The sequence below is a fragment of the Artemia sp. Qi Xiang Cuo genome, chromosome 15 (genome assembly GCF_049724085.1).
Source record: "Artemia sp. Qi Xiang Cuo chromosome 15, ASM4972408v1, whole genome shotgun sequence".
In the NCBI taxonomy this organism is placed as follows: Eukaryota; Metazoa; Arthropoda; class Branchiopoda; order Anostraca; family Artemiidae; genus Artemia; species Artemia sp. Qi Xiang Cuo.
Window position 1 is genome coordinate 36,920,707 of NC_142808.1, and position 18,835 is coordinate 36,939,541.

Consider the following 18,835-nt stretch of genomic DNA (forward strand, 5'->3'; position numbering starts at 1 on the left):
TGTTGAGTGTTATGACAGATGTTGTTGATGTCCTGATGTTAGTGCTCTTACTGGTTAGATGTTTTGGTACCTTCCCCTCATACATCTATACTGAATTTTGCACAGGGAGAGCCTTTATTTTCACTTCTTTCACTGTTGTTCAATTTTTTACACAAAATTCTGTAAAATAAACATGGATTTGACTGCATTTTTCCATTTTCAAATAATCTATATAAATAATTAAACACTATCAGTGCCATCTAATAAGTTCTCACAAAAATATATGAATAGACAAATCCTGATAAATTAGGTTCAGTTAGGTTATGTTTGTTTAGATTAGTTAGATAGAAGTTGGGTGTTTGTTTATAAACAATTTTCATGACTTAGAGAATAAACACAGATATTTAGGAATGTGATAGAAAAACTTGAAATACATGGAAAATAGTGAAGATAAGGGTTCTCCCCATGCAAAATATGTTAACTAGGAATATTCTGCATATTATGAAGTAAGAAGGGTTTTCTTAACATGATTCCTTATGTACAGCTAGAACCCTAAACCTATACTGGTTTCAATATTGTTTTAATTGGCTTTTGTTTTTGAAAAGGCATTTTGTGTTGTTTCAGCAGAATTTCAACCCATATTAAGGGTTTGGAGAGGGTGAAGCCCAATGTATAGGACTTAAAATTTTTCTTTTGTATAGCACAAAGACTGTCAAAGGTCAGGGTCCTTTGGACAGAGAAGGAGGTGCAGGTAGGTGCTCCAAAATATTTTTTTTCAGGAGGCTATTAAGACTAGATACATTCCTGAAAGATTCATTCACCTAACTCAAATACTTTCCCAAGATAGCAAAACACCTCTAAACTAGAAATTTTCCAATAAATTGTTATAATCAATTTGTTACTGACAGGATTTTTTAAATTACTGGGCTTGGTATATCTAGCAGAGAAGTGGGAAATAAATTAGGCAAGTCCTAAACTTAAGCTTTCTAGTAGACATAAAAGGTTAATTTGGTAAGGGGACTACCTGTATTTATCTGTTTTATTAGGCTACAGATGTGGTGGTAGGCTCCCTCAGAAGCAGGGTTGCCAACTAGGCATATTTTATGTCAAAGGACATAATCCTGTGTGCCAGGACAGAATGACGTCAAAGGGCAAAAAAGTGACACATTTTATAAATTTGGGACATAAAAAGGATACATTTGGTCAATTTGTGAAACAAAACAAGCCATTTACCAACTGGATATATGTTAGTAAAAAAAATTACTTTTTTCCAAAGTACTGATTTTTTTCTTTTCTTTTGATCAGCTAGGCTTTGCCAGAGTTGTCATGAGTAAAGGATTCTCTCTAAAGTAAGGAATTAATGTTTGTATGAGTTTTGTGCTATCACACCAATTCATTTTGTGTGAATATTCTAGATGGACCTTTACTTAGGCAGCATTATTGTACTGCCTATATTTTTTTTGTTTTCATTAAATTTTATGTTACCTGGTTACTTTGAATGAGGTTTACAAAGTATCTTTCAAACAATAATATGACTGGTAAAAAGATATGACCTTCAGTTTTTAAGATGTCAAGATCACATATTTTAGCTAGAAATGAAAAATTTTTGAATACTCAGAGGACACATTGATTGACCAAAAAGTTGGCAACCCTGCTCAGAAGGAAAACGTATACAATACTGAAAATGACTTCAGAAAGTCCAAAAATGCTTACTTAAGTTGATGTATATAAGATTCCAGAACAAACATTTGGGCAAGGTAAACACACTACTTCATTCCTTTTTTTGTTCTTTCCAAACACAATTATACAGTAAATTACAGATGCACCCCCTTTCTGGTGGTCCTCTATATAGCCCTAATAATATGTTCTTCAATTACTTCAATGTAATCACATGTTATGCTTTAGCTGCTATTTTAAGCCAGTTATCCTCTCAGTGTGGAATTTTTATGTTTGATTGAGTGTATGATTTACCAAAATAATATTTGAAGTTACTTTAATCTGGTTATTAGATACATCCTCCATTAGCAAAAATTTGAATTTTTTAGTGTTTTCTTTTAGTTTTTATATAAATCCTGGGGCTACATATAGGACCATCAGTTGGGGGAGGGTGAATTTGCTGTTGAATTAATTATAATATTTGGCAAGAGCATAAAACAAGTAATTTAGTAATGCATTCACCTTATCCCTTGGTCAGTTATGGAATCTTTTATGTATTTAACCTTACTTACATAATTCCTAAAAGCACACTATTTTACTTTGCCCCCTCTCCCCAATGTGCAAACATTTAGCCCAAATAGTGTTCTTGACAAATCTTCTGAAATATAATAATAAAGAAAAGTAGTAGCCTACCATTAGAGTCCTTATTGTATGCTATTTCCAAACATCATGGTTACTGTTCTGACATTGTGCCTTGCCCTCTGATTGACCCATATACAACCCTAATAACATATTTTGTTATTGTTCTTTTGATTGTTTGATCCACTGTAAAACCAGTTATGCTGTGTAAACTCAAAGATATCCAATTTAGTCTGAGTCATTGTGTTGAATATTGGAGAAAGATGCTATTTTAAATGAGCTAAACATGATAGTCTGAATAAAATAAATATGATGCAAATTATAAAATAAGAACTTCACTGCTTTAGTTGTTTCTTTCAGTTTGATATTTTTATTTATTTATTAACTGAAAACCCATCTACAAAAACATGAAATGGACAGCAAAATATAAGAAAAAAAATAAAAGAAAACAATAGTACAAGACAAATATCAACAAAACCAATAAGATCAAATAATAACGTTAATTATAAATAAATCAAGGACAAAATAGGAACAAAATCAAGCAAAGCAAAAGCAAATTCACACATTAAACATAAACATTATAATTACATATAAAAAAAAAAAAATAATCAAAAACAGACAAAGTTATTGCACTAGAAGTGGGCCTAGCTCATGACCAGCTACTTTTCTATTATGCTTTCCAATAACTCGAGAGATAGCTATTTCTGGGTCTGCAATTTTGTATATTTTAACTGTAGATGAATTTCTGTGCCAAGGTGGTAGATGTAGTAAATATTTTACAAAAATAGGAAAAACTTTTCAGATTTTGTAAATATTTTCCAAAATGGGGCAATGAACAATATATGGGGGAGGGCTACTGCATTGAACAGGCTAGCTAAGAGATGACAATTGAAGCAGAACTTGCAAGTGACAATAGAGGTGTAAGATGCTGAAATTCGACAGTTAAGATGCTCAACAAGAAGAGATCTAGTGTGATGTAAAGAGGACCCGATGGGGAGGCTTAAGTATACTATATGATCAGCAGGCTGAACCATCGAGCTCCCAAGTGCTATTGAAGGGGGAGTACAACTCTTCCAGTTGAAAAGAACTATTTCTGACTTTGCCAAATTGAACTGAAGCCCAACCTTGATGTATTCATCTTGAAGGATAGCAAAAATTTCTCTGAATTGCGGTAGCATATGACTGAGATTCAGAATATCATCTGCATAGCACACAAATGACAGATTAGTAGCTGCCAAAATTAAAGAGCAGGGGCATTGGTCTTGAGTCTCAAGGATGTAATTATTGAAAAAATTGGGGGAAGAAACTGCACCTTGTCAAGTGCCCTTTAAGACAGGTATGAGCCTTTTATTAGGAATTGGAGGCAAATTCTTATCTGGCGGAAGTTTCAGTCGAATGGATAACTGTGTATACATATCCCTAAGTGTACAAATCATATCTGGGTTCAATCCATGCCTACCAGCTTTAAGAAGCATTGCAGAGTGAATGAGTGAGTCAAATGCACATCTTTTGTTGTGGCCAGCAAGAACTAGACTTTCTCCTGCAGAATCAACATCAATAAGAGCATTTGCTACTACAGTGAGATGCATCAGAATAGTCAGTTCCTTTTTTTAAGCCAAATTGGTGTGGGGTTGTATAACAAGTTACTTTGAGTTCATCCCTAAAGAGAAGCTCAAAGAGCTTACAAAGAGAGGTTGCAATGGTGATGGGCTGAAACAAGGTACACTGGGGTACTGCTTTACCCTTCTTAGGGATTGGGGTAAGGTCACCAATACAGAATGTTGAGGGCACGCCGCATTGATTGAATATCATCGGAGTTAGCAGTTTGAGGGGTTTGGTTAAAAGAGGGTCTCCGTCTTTAGGTGCATAGCTCCCACACAATTAAGCCACTGGAAGGTTTCCACTTTAATTTTTGGGTTGCTTTTTCTATTGCTTGAGTTGTCATGGTGTAATGTGTTTTCGGCGAAGAAGCTAAGAAGGCATTTAAATCTTTACCATACTGATCCTGAAAATGGGGATCAGGAAACGAAAACTCCGATTCAAAGTGAGCATACCATTTATCGTCAGGAATATCAGAGGGATGCACAGAGGGAGCGTGGTTACGTGACTGAGAAACCAATTTGAAGAGTAGTGTACAGTCATGTCTGGCTCTAGCAGAGTTCTAATCAACAAGCATCTTCCAATGAAAAGCAAGAGCCTTCAAAAATAGTCTTTTCGTACTGAGGCGTAGATCATTCATGATACCAGATTGTGGTTTCTTGCAATCTTTCCACAGATTGAACCAAAATTTTGCTTTTCTCCATGCAAATGCTGCAATTGGGACCATTAGAGGATGGGGCATTGTTACAAATACAACAAAGTAAAGTGAATTTGTTTTAGGAATGACATAAATAAGTTTTTAGAATTTTTAAATAATTTGCAGAAGGTACTTTCCTGATATAATGCTGCTGCTCTAACAATGCACCCTTTCTGTTGATCCCACACATAAAATTAAATAATATATTCCTGTGTTGTTTTTCATTTCTTAATGTGTTGTATAGTAAGTCTTTGTATTAGTAATAGCAATAGAAATAGTAGTAATAGTGTGCATATAAAACTATTTTTTGGTTCAACATCCCCCTCATCATGCACTGAAAGGTTCAACTTAATACTCTAAGCTCTTCCTGAGATATAGCTGTTATGCCCTTTTAATAGCCTGCATCCACATAGCATGTTTATACTTAATACTTTAGACCGTTTCTGGGATATTGCTGATACACAATGCAACCTGCATACAGAGAGTGTGTTTTGATATAGTTCAAAATTTCCCTAAACATTTCCTGAAGGTTTCACCTTCCTACCCCTAACCTCAGTAGTAGTAATCATAGCAATAGTAGGAACAGTATACATGGAGTATCTTTTGGTTAGTTCAACATCCTCACCCCCCCCCCCCCCAACACTCCCTGAAAATTTCAAATAAATGCTCTTAGTTATTCCTGTGAAACTGCTCATACATCCTTTTGGCAACCTGAACACACACAGTGTGATTTGATTTATTTCAACACCCCCTAAATATGCCCTGAAAGTTTCACCTTAATACCCTTAGCCTCAGTGGAAGCAGTAATTGTAGCAGTCATAATAGTAGCAATAGTGGTAACATGCACATACCGCCTCTTTGTTAGTTCAATATCCCCCTCAACATGCCCTAAAAGTTACAACTTAGTATGGATAAGTTCCAACTTAGTACCCTAAGCCACCATAAGTAGTACAATAGCAGTGCCTAAGTAAAGAGAAATGTGGGAACAATGTATTCATTTTGTTCTGACTAATGCACTTTGTATTGAAGGAGTTGTCATAAAAACTTTGAAATTCAACTTTGAAAGTTCATTTGACTGGAAATTGAAAGTTCTAGTGTCCTTTTTAAGAGTCGAAAGTGATTTGAGGGAAGCCAGCCCCCCCCCCTATTTCCATCATTTCCCCAAACACATCCAATCAAAATTTTGAGATACCCATTTTATTTAGCATAGTTGAAAGGTCCAGTTAATGTGTCTTTGGGGATGACAACCCCTGCACAGTCCTTAGGGCAAGGGCTATAAGTTGCACTAGTTACCTATTATTAACACATAAGGTTATTTTGGAAGGGTTGGTTGTGTAAACCTTGGAGGGGGTTCGTTTGATTGAAATCAGAAGTTCTAGTGCCCTTCTTAAGAGTCAGAAGTGTTTAGAGGGGAACTACCCCCCCCCCCATGTCCTCTTTTTCCCAAATGCATCCAATAGAGATTTGAGATAGCCATTTTGATAAAAAAAAATAGTCCAAAAGATTAAATAAAAAGACCTTCAGGGTTGACACAACCCCCTAGAGCCTGAGAGTAAGGGTTGTAAGTTATACCCCTGGGGAATATAAGATTTTTGTGGAAGGGGTTGAGATATAAATTTTAGAGGAGGCTCAATTGATTGTATATTGAAAGTTTTAGTTCCATATCTTAAGAGTCAAAAGTGATTGGAGGGCATAGTAGTAATAATATGTACATATTACCTTTTGGTCAGTTGAATTCCCCCTCATCAGGCCCACAAAGTTTCAGTTTGATACAGTAAGCCATTCCTAAGAAATTGCTTTGACAATCTCTATTCATATAGTATGTTTTGATTTAATTCAACATTCCCCTCAACATTTGCCCCATATTTTTACTTCAATATCCTCAGCCTTTGTAGTAGTTGCTACAGAAGCAGTAAGTGCAGTACCAGTAGCAGTAGTGATAGTAGTAGTAGTTGTCAGTGATGTATTTAGGATTTCTGTTCAGAGGGGGCCCATCAGCTAAAAGCTACTAGAAGTTCAGAATCTTACCAGCAAATAAGCATATTACTGTCATAGTCCTTTTTTGAGCTTATTTATTACTGTGCTACTAAAAAAAAAGATATAATAATGAATTAAATTAACCAAACTAAAGAGCTCTAATCTTGCCAATCCTTGAATCAGATACAAAACAACAAATGCACTGTAAATACTTGTGTTGCTGGGATATTGCTAATACATCCCTTTATAATCCCTTTTGTACATAGTGTGCTTTGATTCAGTTGAGCACTGCCTTTACTATTCTCAGAAAGTTTAACTAATACCCTTAGTATTAGTAATAGTAGTAGGCCCAAAGGCAGAAATAATAGGAACAATAGGGGTAGTATTAGAGATAGCTGCTGTAGCATTAGTATTAAGCAGTAATAGTATTTACATTGTCCTTTTTTGGTCTAGTTTATCATCCCCTCCCTGTGCCCTGATAGATTCAACTTAATACTTTAAATCGTTTCTTAGCTATTGCTGATGCATCCTGTTGATGACCTGCATGCAATTAATGTGCTTTGATTTAGTCCAACGTTCTCCTTGACAGTCTCTGAAAGTTCCACACTAATATCATTAGCCTTAGTAATATTGGTACTAACAGCAGTAGTAGTATAGCTACTACTACTAGTAGTAGTATGCACCTAGTGCGTTTTCATTACTACAACATACCCTTCAATGTGCCCTGAAAGTTTCAACCTAATACTCTTAAGCCATAGAGTCTAAGCCGACCTTGAGATACTGCTGATAAGGTCTTTTGACAGCCTGTATACTCCCAGCTTGTTTTAATTTAGCTCAACATACTCCTCAACATTTTCTGAAAATTTTTCCTTAATACCCTTAGGCCTGGTAGTAGTATTTTCAGTTGTAATAGTATGCATATAATACCCTTTGGTTGCTTCAACACCCCCCTCAACATGCACTAAAAGATTTAACTTAATGCTCTAAGCTGTTCCTGAAATATGGCTCTTATGCTCTTTTAATAACCTGCATCAACATAACGTGTTTCAATTTAATTCAGTATTCTCTGCAACACTCCTTGAAAGTTTCCCTGTAATACCCTTAGCTTCAGTAATTGTAGCAGTAGTAGTTTTAGTAGTAGTAGTAACAGAAGTTGTATTATTAGTTGCCTGCACATATTGCCTTTTGGTCAACTTATCTTCCCCCTAAGCATTCCAAGAAATATCCAGCTTCCTGAAATAAGCACTAACCATTAGTGTGTTTTGATAAAGTTCAACTTTCCCTTAATAATCTCTTAAATATTCACCTTTATAACCTTAGACTTAGTAGTACTAGTATCATATTAGCAGCAGTAGGCTAGTATTTAGTAATAGTTGTATTGTATAAGTAGTAGCAGTAGTATTAGCAGCAGTGTTAGTATGCATATATTGCCTTTTGACTGGTTGGAAATCCCCCTCATGACGCCCTGGAAGTTTCAGCTTGATACAGTAAGTTGCTCCTAAGATATTGCTGATATGCCCTTTTGAGAATCAGTATGCACATAGCATGTTTTGATTTAGTTTAACTTTCCCCTCAGCATTTCCTTAAATTCTTGCCTCAATATCCTCAGAGTTATTAATAGTTGCTACAGAAGCAGTAGTTTTAGTTGCATTAGTAGTAATTGTAGCAATAGAAGTAGCATGCAAATATTGTCTTTTCAGTCAATTGATCCTCCCTCATCATTCCCCAAAAGATATAACTTAATACCCTCAGTCATTCCTGATTTACACCCTACTGACAACCTACATGCACATAAAGGGCTTTGATTTAGTTCAGAACTATCCTCAACATTCTGGATGTGTTTGATTTTGATTGTATGTGTTTTGAGAGCAAGGGGGTATAGGAGGGGGGCTGATTGCCCTCTTATCACTTTTGATTCTAAAAAATGGCACTAGAACTTTCGATTTATTATCAAAAGAGCTCCTTCCAAATTTTTTCTGACAACTCTTTCTATACAAAGTGCCTGTGTGAAAAAAACAAGTAAATGAAAAATAACTAAATTATACATTGTGCACACTTTGCTCTTTACTTTGGTTACCTTTCTGTTATTTCCACGTTCCCCACAACAAGCCCTGTAAGTTTCAACTTCGTTCTTCAAGCCATTCCTATGATAGTTATGATGCGCCCTTTTGACAACTTGCATATACCCAACGTGTTTTGGTTCTTTTCAAGATACTCCCCCCTCCCAATATTCCCTGAAACTTTCGCCTAAATAACCTAAGCCTTAGTTGTAGCAGTAGTCACATTAGTAATAGTAGAAGTAGTAGCAGTAGTAGTTGTAGTAGTGCTAACAGTAGTTGCGCTAGTGGTAATATACCCAGTGTATTCTTCTTATTTTCTTCATTTTTCTGCCTATTTCAATGAGTTGTTTTTTTTTTGTTTTGTTTTTTAATTGATAGATTAATTGTTTTCAGTTTCTTGGTTATATTGAAGTAGCTGTGATGACAGATGTGAAGAAGTACAACTTTAAAGTTGTTTTATTGGGAGAAGGAGCAGTTGGGAAAACCTCTCTTGTGTTGCGGTATGTCCATGGAAAGTTCAGTGAAGCACATGAAAGTACTATTCAGGTTAGTTCTGTAAAAGCATTGTCTTAATATTCAGTGTGTTCTCAGAAATGTGAGTGGATTCAATTTCGAATGTGGTTTAATGACTTTTGGAAAGGGGCTCAATGACGGGATCTTTACTAAGATGTTTAATGGAAAAACTTTCCATCTATGTAATGGAAATGCCGCATTTGTTAGAAATTCTGAGTATCTAGGTACGAACCATTGTCTTGCTCCCTCCGTTTCTGATTATATTGTTGTATGCTTATTTAAAAAAAAATGCCAAACTTTTACTTTAAGCTTATATTGTGGATTAATTTTTTTTTTTGAAACTCTTTACACAAAAGAAATTTTTCAAAGAAAGTAAAGAGCTACATTCAACCCAAAACAAGCTGAAATAGAGTCAAATAGTAGTTCAACTGTAAAACGAACAGAATTACTATCAATAAATAAATGGAACCCAAAACAAACATTAAATCATTAGATCTTACCATTAATCTTGATTAACATGATTTTTTTTCTTGTTTTATAGATGTTAAGACAAATAAAAGCTCACAGCTTGAAATAAGATTGTTTTCAGTAAAGCGCAATGGACATTCTGGTATTCATAAGGCAATTTTAGTCGACCCTTCCTCTCAACATTTCCTAAGAGTTTTGGCTTAATTTTCTTAGGCATAGGCTGCTAGTCGCAGCCACAAGTAGTCGCAATCACAATGAGTTGCTATCGTAGTCGTAATTTATCGTAATCGTAGTCACAAGATCTCTCTCAACATGCCCTAAAGTTTGAACTTGATACCCTTAGCTGTTTCTGAGATATTGCTGATACACTCTTTTGATAACCTGCATGCGTATAGTTTATTTTGCTTTAGTTCCACCCCCCCCCCCACCCTTAATATTCCCTGAAAGCTTCACCTTAATATCGCTAGCGATAGATGTAGTAGTAGAAGTAGTAGAAATAGAAGTGGTATGTGCATTGTGCCTTTTGGTTAGTTCAACATCCCCGTCAACATTCCCTGGAACTTGCCTTATAACTTTAGTTTTAGTTGTAGTAGTAGTAGTAGCAGTAGTAGAAATAATAGTAGCTGTTTGTACATAGTATGCTTTGATTACTCCAATATCACACTAAACATGCCCTGAAAGTTGCCACTTAAGACTCTAAGTCGTTCTTGAGACATTCTGATACACTCTTTTGACAACCTCTACACAAATAGTGTGTTTTGATTTAGTTCAACATTTACTGAAAATCTCACTATAATAGCCTTTGGAGGAGCAGCAGTAGTAGTAGTAGTAGCAGTAGTAGTAGTGTGTGGATAGTGTATTTTGGCTAGTTCAACATCCTCCTCACGTTGCCCTGAAAGTTTCAACTTAATCCAACACTCTAAGCTGTTCCTGAAATATTGATGACTATTGATTACTGAAATAATGATTTTGACCTTATGACGTAGTGATAGTAGCATTAGTATAGTAGCAGTGTGCGCTGAGTGCCCATTTGTTTACTTCAGCATCCCTCTTAACATGCCCTGAAAGTTTCAACTTAATACCCTTAACTGTTCCTAAGACATTCCTGATACGCCCTTTTGACAACCTGTATGCACATAATCCGTTTTAATTTAATTGAAAATCTGCTTCAACATTCCCTGAAAGATGAGATGAAAGTCTCATCTTTATGCTCTCATTCATTCCTCAGATAATGCTGATGCCTCAGCTGTAGTAGTAGTTGTAGTATTATTATATACATTGTGCCATTTTGTTAGTTTAACATCCCCTTCAACATTCCTGAAAATTAGTCTCACTTGTATTAGCAGTGGTAGTAGTATTACATTGGCCTTTGTACTAATAGTAGTGGCGGTAGTAGTATTAGTACTAGTAGTGTCTTTTATTTTAGTCTAATCCGCCACCCCTTCACCCCTTTTAGCATGCTCGGTCTCATCTTTATGCTGTCAGTCATTCCTCAGATATTCGATGTATCAGTTGTAGTAGTATTAGTGTATACATAGTGCCATTTTGTTAGTTTAGCTTCCTTTTTAACATTCCTGAAAATTAGCCTAATTTGTAGTGTTAGCAGAGGTAGTAGTTGTAATATGAATATAGTGCCTTTTGATTAGTTCAATACCCTTGCAACATGGCTTGAGAGTTTCAGCTTAATGCTCTGAGCTGTTCTTGGGATATTGCTGATATGCCCTTTTAACAACCTGCATGCACATAGCAGGGGTGATATATTGGTCCTTAAAGTCACATTGGTCCCTATTTTCTAAAAAACCCCTAAAGTCTTTATTTTCACTGTTTCAGCAAGCCAAAACATTATCCTTCTTGCTCGCAGGTGTCATTGCTATTTGGCAGGATTGTTATTGTCTGTCCTGTCATCTTTTTTTGATGGCGTGAAGTAAGTTAGTTGCTTAGATGGTGGTTTCTCTTGAAACATTTCCTGGTAGAAAACCTGCAAGAGTGTGGTGTTTTACTGGCATTTGATTCATTGCCAATATTCTGAATTTTCGTTGTGGTTGTTTGCTTCCACCTGTTGTCTCTATATTCATTTATTTAATTTGGAATATTAGATCAAAATGAGAGAGCTAAAAAATTAGTATACCATTCGATTCAAAAATTCAACGCTGTATTCCAGTATAACGATCATTTCTGGCAGAAATTCTATATAGAAATTAAGGAAATTTATCAATTGTGGGATTCTGTACTTTCTTTAGATTCTAAAAATCAAGTTTATTGGGGAGACAAAAAGATTTAGGACAGGCCACTAGGTCCTTGGGGTGGCGACCTTGATCCTGGGCCCTAAGTGAGCTGAAAACTAAACCAATGTCAGGTGTTTCAAATTCAGGAATCCTGAAATTCAAGAGTCTCCTGAATTTCCAAATCGAACTTCTGCAATCAAAGTGTTTTATTCATGTAGAGGATTGAATTTCGAATCCAATGGTATGTTTCTTTCTTAACTATCTTATTATGGTCCTGTATTCCAAACTTACAATTTCTTTCTCAACTTTAACTTACAGGAACAAGCCCCTTACTAGAATATCAAATCATGTTTCGACACTCTCCAGCCTATAATTTTAAAATAGGGCCTTCTTTCATGGCATGGATTATCCTATGTCACAACTAATTTTACATTAAAGTCAGTTCCAGTAAAATTACTAGTGGGTTTACATGGTGGAGAAATAAGTGTACGCTGGGTCCGATTGAAGAGCAGTTTTTGCAACATTTCTGGGTAGGGAGCTATAAGTGAAGACTCAGTTTATGCCAGTTTATTATATGCCTAACTGTCAGAATTGAATAGGATAAGATATTCCTCAGCACTATAATTTGGAATTTTGTGCAACCACTGATGGCTGCACCCATGTCCAAATAATCACTTAGCTAGAGCTGTAGAACTCAATTACATAGCTTTTCTTTATCAGTACAAGGTAGTGGTTGCAGTAACAATAAACGAATAGGTTAAACTCATTGTGGTAAACAGCAGAGCTCCATTTTTTTTTTTCATTTTTATATATATATATATATATATTTATTATTATCAACTAAAGAGGGGATCTCTCTTGACATGCACTAAAAGGTAAATCTTTCCTGGGAGTAAAAACATTCGAGGAAACCTCTGATTTTGGTTTCAGGGGGCTCATGCAGTTCATTTGACCTTGTAGCAGCAATGTTATCTTTGGCAGCTACCATTTACTACTTGAGTGATTTTTCAGAGGTTTTGTTACTTTCTTCAGCCCCAAGTTTAATCATATCCTATCATTGCCCTCTTTCTTAGTGAACAAATGTTGTTACAAGTTCCCTTTTACTAATAGTATTTCAGCTCAAGAAAGATTTTACGGTAAAGTTCTACCAAATCATATTATTGAGTTAGGACTAAAGTGAATACACCATTCGATGCCTTTTTTTATGCTGATTACGAATATAATAATCATTTCTGATTTCAGCCCCCCCCCTATATATGCCCATTCAGGGTTAGGTTAGGTTGGGTTAGGTTAGGTATATATAGGGGGGGGGCTGAAATTTATTTCCAATAGAAATTAATTATTATACTTGTTATCAACATAAAAAAAGGCATCGAATGGTGTATTCACTTTCTTTCTAACTCAATATTATGATTTGGTAGAACTTTACCGATTTCACACTTGTGGGACTGGTGGCATGACAGCCTGAAAAGCCAGAGAATTCCTGAATCGTATCTATGCCCGAGTCACATTTATTGGCACGTGCTGTGTACGATTAAGATTAAATGCTTAAAAGCCCCTCAAGTTTTACCGTACAACTGTTCAACCAAATAAATAAACTGAAGTTAGTAATAATCAAATATAGGAGAGTCATAAATTGCATAGTGCATGGCAATTTGCGCTGGTACTTAGCATATTCAATAAAGTTTGAAAATCGGGTTTATTTCATAGTTGTTTTGTTTCTGAAGGATGTCTGATAGTTTTGTCTTGTAGATAGGTGCTTTGTTGAAGGAGTTTTTTTTTATTTCTACTTAGCTTGCTTTTTGATTTCAGAGCACTTGTTTTGCTAAGTAATGGGGAAGTATAACCTTAAGAATGATTGGTTGAAGGAGAAAGATAATACGGGTTATTTATTTGGTGATTAGTACATATCTGATCCACAGAAAAATAATTTCTTCTGTAGAGTCTGTCGAAAACCCCTCCATTGTGGTAAAGGCTTTATGACTCTGCAACAACATGCTGAAGGTGATGATCTTAGGTCAAATGGAATAATGAAACTAGTCCCTGGTCAGTTACGACTGAAACCTGTTCCTGCTGGAACTTCCAAGAGTTCCCATCCAAATGTCATAAGTACGATGGTTGTGAAAAAAGCTGTCTATAAACTTGAAATACTTGTTGTTTGTTTGGGAAAGTGATTTTTTTTTTTTGCAATGTTTCAGAAAATTTCACATTGAGCTCTTCCAAGTACAAACATTTAGTTAATGAGAAGCTGTACCCATATTTCTGGAATGCATTGTTGAAAGACATCAAGGATTCTTATTATTATGCATTAAAGTATGATGATATGACGAATTTTTCCAGCTGTAAAGAACTTCAAATACATATGAGATACTTCTCTCATCAGCAAGCCAAGGTCGTTAGTAGAAACCTTGAAACCTCTTGTATTGGGGAACCAACAAGTGAAAAGTTGAAAGATGATCTAATTAAGGTTAATAATGCTGGTCTTCAGCTGCATCAGGTGATCCCGTTGAGTTATGCTGGGCCGTATGCTAACGAAAAAGTTTCAAGTTGATGGATCAACTGAAAGACCAACTCACAGGAAAGCATCTCGTAGACATTGACACCTGCAGCCTGCATGTCATGAATAACGTATATCACAAAGGTCTGCAAGCTCGTTGATGATATTTCAGGTCTGATCATTGAACTACGTTACTTTTTCCTTGGATGGTCCTTAAGATGTAAAGACTTTAACTCTGTTCAAAAATATGAGTCGTGAAGGTTCATGAAAAGTTCGTGAAGAACGTTCTAACCCGATGTTTAACCCTTATAGAAGTGACGGAAAGAGTGATGGAACAATAAAAAGCCGTGCAGACCTTTGTTTGTTGATTTTGTCCGAAAGAAAAGATCACCGTTAGCAAGGAGCTCTCAGTATATCAGTTTTTCATCAGCATTCATTCCGCTAACATCTAAGTACACAGGCAGTGAAATAACTTGAAAAAACAGTTCCCATTGACAAGAATTGTCATGTTAAAGGGAAATCTTACTTTATAAGACTTGCTATGTTAAGTGGAAATTTTGTGAGAATAATTACAGTCACTGGAATAGTCACTCGGATGCATTTGTGAGGCTCGGCTCTCACAGAACGATAAGTAACCTTTCTAATTATTATAACCATATTTCCGGATTAATTATGACTTCTGTTAATTTATCTGAAACTCTGCAAGAAATTAATCGAAAATTGAACGGAATAGAAATAGTTTTGTCGCAGGTTCAAGAACTTAGAAACGAACTAGCTGCTATTTCGTTGGGAATTGATTCGACAATAGAGAAGTTCTTGGAGGATACGTCACAATTGAAGAAAGATTACCTAAGTTTGCAAGCTGAAATGTCAGCTACTAACGTAAAATTGCAAAGACTAGAAAATGAGTCTAAAAAGTGTAATTTGGTCCTGTATAATTTCGATCCTACAAACAAAGGTTCTTCGTTACGAGAAGATGTAATGAAAGCACTCAACTTACATGTGCCAAATTTATGGCTGAAAATGTTGGACAATAGAGATATTTTTCGGCTAAACGCTAAACAAGGCACGCGACCGGTGTTGGTTAAGTTTACAAGCGGTTGCATTCGTGATACAATATTGCGTTCAAGTGCGCACCTGAAAAGGGCGAGTCTTGGTGTTAGTCCCGATTATACAAAGCGTGAACTGCCTATCCGTAACCGCCTAAAGCCTTTTCTTGAACGGGCTAGAGGAGAAAATCGAGAAGCAAGACTAAGAGGGACAAAGTTATATATTGGTCAACAGTGTTCTATGTCTATCTTTGATAAGCAGTCTGTAGTTGATGTTACGAATGCCCCTAATATAGAGTCATCATCGAGTACCCTGACCTATTTTAAAGAAAATGTTGGACAAAAGTTTCACCGTGAACCTGGGTCATTATCAGCGCCACAAAAAAAGTCTAGTAAACAGTTTTGTTTCTGAAAATAATCGGTTTAACCTGGAAGAACCTTGCAATTCAAGATCGCGTTCTGGATCTTCATCCTCAATTCAATCTTTCTTTAGAGTAGTGTAGGAGCTTAGTAGTGATAACGAAATAAATGGGGTGATTAGTGAAACTCCTGTTATTAAAAAAGGCTCCACATCAACTTTTGTCGGGCCTGTGGGGGCTCCAAAACGTAACAGCCAACAAATTATTAGCCCAGATGACCACCTAAGACAGAAGAGCAAGTCGGTTAGAGCTGACGACCCTAATTTAGCGTGAATGATTCAACGGAATCCTGAAAGTTAAATAGGACATCAAGAGAAAATAGAAGATTGACTAATTAAATTCCTCACACCGATACCTTTCCAGAATACCTAGAAGAAAAATACAGAGAGATATACACCGAAGAGGACGAAGAGAGATCTGATAAGGAAATGAATAGCTTAGCAGAGACAGCCAATTTTGAGTTGCATTCAGAGGACGCTAAACTACTGGAGCCGGTTGGACAGGAGGAGATATGGCACGCCTTGAAAAGCATGAGAGGGAACTCAGCACCGGGCATCGACGGAGTACCAACTAAGCTGTTGAAATGGTCAAGAGCATGGATACTGCCAGTGCTTGCATTGATATTCTCGGCAATTCTAAGTACACCTCTATGGCCGCAAAATTGGCAGATATCTATTATGATTCCATTATTTAAGAAAGGAGAAAGAAACCTGCACAAGAACTACAGGGGGATAAGTTTAGAAAGTTCTATCAGTAAGCTATTTTGTAGAGTTCTGTCTAATAGGAGGGATAAATGGTTGCATTATAAAGGTGTATTAATTGAATGTCAGGCAGGGTTTAGGGAAAATTATAGCACAAATGATCAAATATTTTGTTTACAGGTTTTAGTTATTAAATATACGAAACATAGGAAAAATAGGCTTTATACGGTGTTTTTGGATATTTGACGGAGGGGAGCATTTGATGAAATTTCAAGGAGTATGTTAAAAGGGGTGTTGTGACATTATGATTACCAATTAGGTAAGTTGAAGTTATAGTGAAAGTATATGAGGTGGTTAAAGTAGCTGTGAAGGTAGGTATTTCTTATTCTAGGTCAGTTTTAAGCAATGCAGGCCTCAAACAGGGATGCACTCTATCACCGCGTTTGTTTTCTCTTTTTATTAATGATATTGAGCAGTATTTTAGAAATAGAAATGTCCCTATGTTAAAATTAATGTCGCTGGACTGTTTTGTTTATTATTTGCAGATGACATAGTATTGCTTGCGAAATCGGCTCCGGATTTGCAAAAGATGTTAGAGATTTTGGATAGTTATCTGGGGAGTAAAAAATTAGTTTTAAATATTGATAAATCAGTTATATTAGTTTTTGGAAAAGAAGAAAGGGAAAAGAATAAGTTTTTTTTAAAGGGAAAGAGATGAAAGAAGTTAAGGATTTTATTTATTTGGGATGTAAGTTCACAAGTTCAGGGAGATGGAGTGATCAGGTGCAAATAGCGAGTTGGAAGGGTCAGAAGGCTTCATGGGCGTTATTGAAGAGTCCCCTTAGGCATCTAGGACCGGCAGATATTAAGCTACAGAAGAGAATTTTTGAGACGAAGGTATGCCCAGTATTGAGCTACGGTGGGGAAGTTTCGGGGTTTGAAAAAGGGGAAAAATAGAGAGAATTGATTTAGGACATTTCAGGAGACTTTTAGGGCTTAGCGGGAAATTCAATAATCTGGCGTTAAAGGGTGATCTAGGATTGTTTTCATTGAGGGTAAAAAGATTGGTTAGAATTATAGGATACTGGGAAAAGATGATTCGTTTACAGAATAATAGGTTAGTAAATGCAGCTTATCTGGAGGTGCTGCAGGATAGAAGGAAATGTTCATGGGCTTCCCAGGTAAAATCAATCTTAAATAGTTGCGGGTTATCAGGTGTTTGGAATGAAGGGAAGGGAATAGGACTGGAAGTAGAAAATGTAGCAAAATTAGTAAAGGGTGTGCTTGAAGATCAGGAGATTCAGAAATGGCAGTGTGAAGTCGCAGACTCGGTGTCCCTCGGCGTTTACCGGCAATGGAAGGAGGTCTGTGGATATGATATTTATTTTAAAGCGAGTTTAAATAGTGAAGAAATTAAGTGGTATATATCAGGGAGGGGTAATTTTCTGGCACTTGGAGAAAGGAGAAAATATTTAGGGAGGATAAGGGCAAAGAATGGTCCTTACTCATGCCCTCTGTACGGAGAAAATGTTGAGGATCTGCTTCACTTCATGGCCCTTTGTCCCAAATTACAGGATTTAAGGAAAGAATTATTTTTTTGTAATATGTGGACAAGCGAGCGGTTGGTTTCAGTAATAGGATCAAACAATTATGGGACAATAAGAATGATAGCAAAATATATAAAATTGGGTATGTCACATAGAGATAGATTTAAAGGGGGTGGGGTGAGTGATGAAATTATTGTTGTATGTGTGTAAGTTGTTTTCTTGTTTGTTACTTTTTGTACTCATGGCCCTTGATTGATGTAACATAAATCTATCTATTCATGTTAGTTTAATGGTATTGTATGCTTTATTGTGTTTTTGTTTTGTTTTGTAATTTTGCGTTTTTATTCTTATGTAAGCTACCATAATTTGCTATGAGTGTTATCAAGTGCTATTATTTTGTGTAATTTTCCATTTTATTGCCATGGCCCAAAGTGGCTTTTATTGCAGGAAATATCTATCTATCTATCTATAAGAAAATGGTCTCGTTTGGTCAAGTTGAAGCTTGTCGACGAAACTGCACTTTGTCGTCTTTTGTGCTACCCCATGTCATGATTTTTCTACTTATTTTCAGAAGGACGAACCTCTAGTTCATACTTTATCTTTGAAGCTCCGGGAACTTGTTACCTGTTTTCTCTCCCGCGTGTTGAAACCGGAGCATTTTCAAGGGGAAGTTATTGACCCAGCAATGCTAGACCATCATGATAAAGACGTATTCTTGGCCCTGAAAGCATGAATTGTGGTGAAAAGACGCGAGGAGATCTGGAAGCTGTGTACCAAAAGGTCAGGGCTGCATTTCTGTTGGGTGTCCA

General features: G+C 36.1%; 1 protein-coding gene across 2 annotated transcripts in view; it reads left to right on the plus strand.

Annotated features, from left to right (window-relative positions):
* The window catches only part of LOC148943624 (ras-related protein Rab-21-like), a 41,770-nt gene that overhangs the window by 1,700 nt on the left and 21,235 nt on the right, over positions 1 to 18,835 (plus strand). For both annotated transcript variants that reach the window (XM_089101878.1, XM_089101879.1), the window contains exon 2: positions 9,001 to 9,153. In XM_089101878.1, coding sequence (XP_088958004.1) covers positions 9,028 to 9,153 — 126 coding nt within the window. In that variant the 5' untranslated portion in view covers positions 9,001 to 9,027. The remainder of the gene's footprint in view (positions 1 to 9,000; positions 9,154 to 18,835) is intronic.